The sequence below is a fragment of the Epinephelus moara genome, chromosome 4 (genome assembly GCF_006386435.1).
Source record: "Epinephelus moara isolate mb chromosome 4, YSFRI_EMoa_1.0, whole genome shotgun sequence".
Lineage (NCBI taxonomy): Eukaryota > Metazoa > Chordata > Actinopteri > Perciformes > Serranidae > Epinephelus > Epinephelus moara.
Genome location: NC_065509.1, coordinates 36,877,926 through 36,883,285, shown reverse-complemented (window position 1 = coordinate 36,883,285; position 5,360 = coordinate 36,877,926). Strand labels below are relative to the sequence as shown.

At 37.0% G+C, this 5,360-nt stretch overlaps 1 protein-coding gene across 1 annotated transcript in view; it reads right to left on the bottom strand.

The window, feature by feature from the left end:
- Positions 1-469: 469 nt before the first annotated feature.
- tapt1a (transmembrane anterior posterior transformation 1a) overlaps positions 470-5,360 on the bottom strand; it is a 39,150-nt gene continuing 34,259 nt past the window's right edge. The window contains exon 14 of the mRNA XM_050042858.1: positions 470-3,479. Coding sequence (XP_049898815.1) covers positions 3,175-3,479 — 305 coding nt within the window. The 3' untranslated portion in view covers positions 470-3,174. The remainder of the gene's footprint in view (positions 3,480-5,360) is intronic.

Here is a 5,360-nt window from a genome sequence, read left to right as displayed (position 1 = left end):
AAGGTAAAATTATTTCACATGCAAAAACCTCTGTTTTAGTGCACTAGAAAAGGATGGACTCTTGTGGCAGACTCTGGATATTAAACTACTGAATAGAGGCATATTTGAATGCACCTGGACTGAACATGTTGTAGTTTTCACATAGTAGTTTACAAATTCTATAATTATTTACAGATGTAAAAATTCAGTTTGTATTTAGAGGTCTGTTTGTTGAGGATCCAGACAGATCTGATTAATCCCACAAACTGCAGCTGGGGAAGTGAATTAAACTCACTGACAGTGTTGTTCACTTAAACTTTAGCTGTAGTTTCACATCTGTAGGAAGTTTGTCTCATTGTGACTCCAAATCAGGAAGCTGACCGTCTAAGGTTCAAAATAGATCCTAAACAAAGAGAGACACTGCAGCAGGGAGAACAGACGGATGTCCTCTAATGATTCCACTGCACAGTGTTAAATTAAAACACCACACTTAAGAAACAAACTTTTATTAATCCAAAAGGGGGCATTTTCATACAATATCGAGGTAGGAATTAAATAAAGAACCAAACTGATGAGACAAAGCAGGCAGTGTACTGGACCATCGCAGCTCGCATAGGAACACGCTTGTCTCGTCTCCATTAGCTCTGTGGAGCCCAGCTGGGTCCAGCTGTGGGTCAGTCAGGTTCAGGTCGATCTCTCTGACCGACCACAACGAGACTGAGCTCAGGCCAGTGGAGACGAGACATTTCACAAAACCACATGAAGGACTGAAGAGAGTCAGATTTCATGCGCATAAAATATTGTCACATCACAGCTGGCAGCTCCAAAAATAGAACTATTCTCCTTATTACAATGGTAATGAAAATTATAAACAACCTTTTATCTCCAAAACAGAATCAAATAGAAGCAGATAAGTGTTTACATTAGATATTTATCTTCTCTCTGCTTAAAGTAAAATATGATACTCCACTTAACATAATGAGGGTTTGTACCAGAGCAACTTTAAATATATTATTGTCATATGTTAGATTGTTTAATTACCAGGGCAGAAAAGTAAATAAATTAAAAGTGACAGGAGGAATTTAACTCAAAGAGAAGTGATTTCTTTCATAGATCATTTTAAAATTTACCAGCATTTGGTTGGATTTGAACCCTAATAATTTGCTTTTAATGATTTTTATGTATAATTCTGCTAAAACTACTCAGCTAACTATAAAAACTGTCGAACAACTCAAAGCAAAGATGGCACACAGTATAAAGTGCTACATAACGTACCATTATTCACTGATTTTAACGACTGTGGATCAGAAAACAAAAGTCATGGACACAAATTAAATATTTGGCTGCTGTAACTGTATGGCCTGACAATGAATTGTAAAACTCTGCAATAATGTTAATAATAACATATTTAACACTCAGTTACAAACGTGGGTGACAAATGAAAGCTGGATGATAAAACTGATTTGTTAACATATTTATAGATTTTTTCATTGCAGTAAAATAAAAGTTTCAATCATGGCAAACAATTTAATAAAGTCAGTCAACAAAATGTAAAACACACATGCAAAAAAGGCCTTTTGTTGCAGAAATATTGCTTCTATTTTCTAAGATGTAAACATTAGAACATTACTTGAGAGTCGAATGAGAAACATGACCCGTCGTATTTAAGACAATACGGTCCATCAGTGCAAACATTCTTTAGACTGAAAGAAATGAAAAATTAAACACCATATTTCTGACATGGATCAGTGGAGGATGCGTCACCCTTTTATAAAGATCAGATGATTTCAGATAATGATTTGAGTTTAAAATGTTTCCTAAGCAAGAAGAAAATTGAGATTATCTTCAGCATGTTTCAGTATTTAATTAACCAACTACTGGTTTGTTTTTTCAGTTTTAACTGGACCTCTGAAAGACGTCTGTCTGCGTGCGAGGCTGGTAGAAGCAGCAGATTTAATGTCAGCACTCTTTCATTTGACCGGCAGCTTCTGTGATGTCGTGCACTGACTGCTTCCTGTAATGAAAGGTCCTTCAGTGGCTGAAGGCGCCGTGTGTGCTGCAAATGACTTTATCTGTTGGCTGTGTAAACGAAAGGCTCTACTTAAGGCTCTAATTAAAAGTCATGTTCATAACTCCATCGACTGAATTTGGGAAGTACGATGATGCTTCACGACCTCCTGCTGACGTCCAGACTTCTGAGCTGAGCAGTTAATGGAGCGAGCGGCGTCTGACTGCTCAGAGCTGCGTTTCCCAACCTGTCTGCCTTGTGACCCCTTAAAACAAATCATTGTCTGTGTGTGACCTCTTATCACAAATTTCAGAGACCATATTCAGAGTTTTAGAGACCAAACAAGGTCAAATTATACAGTAATTCAGAAGAAAAGTCTAAATAAAAATATCTCTGTAAACGTTAAATGTGTTTTTTCTTGACTGGTGCAGGTCACGAGCCTCAGGTTGGGAACCACTCGCTTCAAGTCCATTACTGAAGGAACCTCTCAGACACCTTTTGCACTTTAAAGCCAATCCAGATCTGAATATCTGAGCTAAACTGTTAAAGTAACCTTAGTGTCTGATTATAAAGACTGCTGTATAAAAAAAGAGGCTAGTTTTTCTTGCAGATTGCGATGATATGTCTGATGACACCTGACGAGTTATAAAAAGAACCTTAATGAATCAGGTGTAAAAGGAAACACTTGGAGCACTGACGACTGATTCAGGTGTTACCTTTAATATCAGAGTTTGAACGTTTGTTTTGTGGCTGCTGAGCGAACTGAGAAGTTTCTCGTTCTGGTACCAGTGCTGCTCAGACAGGAAGTGCTTTTGTGCTCTCACACACGGTGTTTCACACACACTCTCACACCTGCACTCTCACTCCAAATACTGAACCATCCAAACACCTCCACACTCTCTCTCTCACACACACACACGACAGTTCAGACGACTTGAGTTGCCACAGTCACACTTTTTTCCTGCTGTTTTTCAGCCAGCTGAAGTTTTTTTTGTCAAACTTCTCGACTTCAGGCTTCAACCACAGCAGGATCGTCATTTTCACAATAACTTACTGTATTGCCTCTGACTTTAATAAATACTCAGCTTTCTGCTGCTGTTGGCCGGGAGAGCGGCGCCAAAGGGCCCACTGCTCTCCGTCTTTCCTGAGTGGTTAATCACTACATCAGCTGCTGCTGCTGCTGCTGGTTAGTCGATGCGGTTACCACAGATAGTGAAACGATCGATCTCCAGCAGGTCTTTTTTGGGAGTCCTGTGCTTCAGTTCAGAGGCTCCTTGTGCCTCGCCCTCCTCCTCTTTGGAGAGTGCAGGTGCAGCTTGTTCAGGTTCGGGTGGAGGAGTTGGGGGACGGCTAGCTGGAGCAGCAGGAGATGCCTCAGTGGGTGGGGGAGGAAACAAGTCAGTCCTGGGAGTCGGCTGGGTGGTCACAGATGAGGAAAAAGATGGAGGTGGGCTGCAGGCTGTGACAGGGTTCTGCTCCATCTTTGATTCACCTGTAAGAAACAGTGGGTGACGTATATTTAATGACAGAAGAAGCAGCGTGTGGATGAGTGAATTTGAAGTTGCTCAGCTGATTCACTGGTCAGTGTGTAGAGGGACTGTTAAAACAAGCAGCATGTTAGAAAATCAGCAGATTCAGTTCTCCGTCTCAGTCGACACAAGATAATGGTCTATGATGACATTTTTAATGACGTATTAATCACCTACTATACTGAGCCACTTTTTTGTATTTTTATTGTGGCACCTTGTTGTTGTTTTTTGGCATATTCTACTGTGACATTTTTTTATGACTTTTTAGGACACATTATAGGATGACGTTTTCATGTTTGTTTGTTTTTTAACGACATACCATATATGATGTTTGTTCATGATTTTAGACGACATAATGCACAAATGACATACTATGTATGACTATTTTTTCATGGTTTCTAAGGACATACTATACTATGACGTTTTTTCATGATTTTGGGCAACATACTATACTGTGACGTTTTTCATGGTTTTACTATACGATCACCATTTTTTATGGTTTTTAACGACATGCAATACTATGATGTTTTTTCATGATTTTGAATGACATGCAATGCTACTACAATTTTTTCATGAGGACGACATACTATACTATACTATGACTTTTTTTTTGACGACATACTATATGATGTCATTATTTTTGACGACATACAATACTAAGACTTTTTTTGATGATTTTCAACAACATATGACGTTTTTTTCATGGTTTTAGATGACATACTATACTATGACGTTTTTTCATGATTTTGGACAACATGCTATACTATGATGTTCATGATTTTGGACGACATACTATAATATGACGTTTTTTCATGATTTTGGACAACATGCTATACTATGACATTTTCTCATCATTTTGGACGACATACTATACTATGACTTTTTTTTGATGATTTTTAACGACATACTATACTATGACTTTTTTTAATTATTTTGGATGACATGCTATACTATGATGTTTTTTAATTATTTTGGACGACATACTATACTATGACTTTTTTTCATGATTTTGGACGACATACNCTATACTATGACTTTTTTTTATGATTTCGAGGGACATGCTATACTATGTTATTTTCATGATTTGGAATGACATGCTATACTCTGACGTTTTTTCAAGATTTCGAATGGCATGCTATACTATGGCGTTTTTTCATGATTTTGAACGACATGCTATACTGTGACTTTTTTTCATTATTTTGGATGACATGCTATACTATGAATTTTTTTAATGATTTTGGACGTCATGTTATACTATTACTTTTTTCCAAGATTTTAGACGACATGCTATACTATGACTTTTTTTAATTATTTTGGACGACATGACGTTTTTTCATGATTTTGGACATCATGCTATACTATGGTATTTTTTCATGATTTCGGACGACATGCAATACTATGACTTCTTTTATGAGTTTGAACATGTTATACTATGACTTTTTTCAAGATTTCGGATGACATNCTATACTATGACGTTTTTTCATGATTTTGGACGACATGCTATACTTTGACTTTTTTTATGATTTTGGACGACATACTATACTATGACGTTTTTTCATTATTTTGGACGACATACTATACTATGACGTTTTTTCATGATTTTGGACGACATGCTATACTATGACTTTTTTTTATGATTTTGGACGACATACTATACTATGAGGTTTTTTCATTATTTTGGACGACACACTATACTATGAGGTTTTTTCATGATTTTGGACGACATACTATACTATGAGGTTTTTTCATGATTTTGGACGACATGCTATACTATGAGTTTTTTTCATGATTTTGGACCACATACTATACTATGAGGTTTTTTCATGATTTTGGACAACATACTA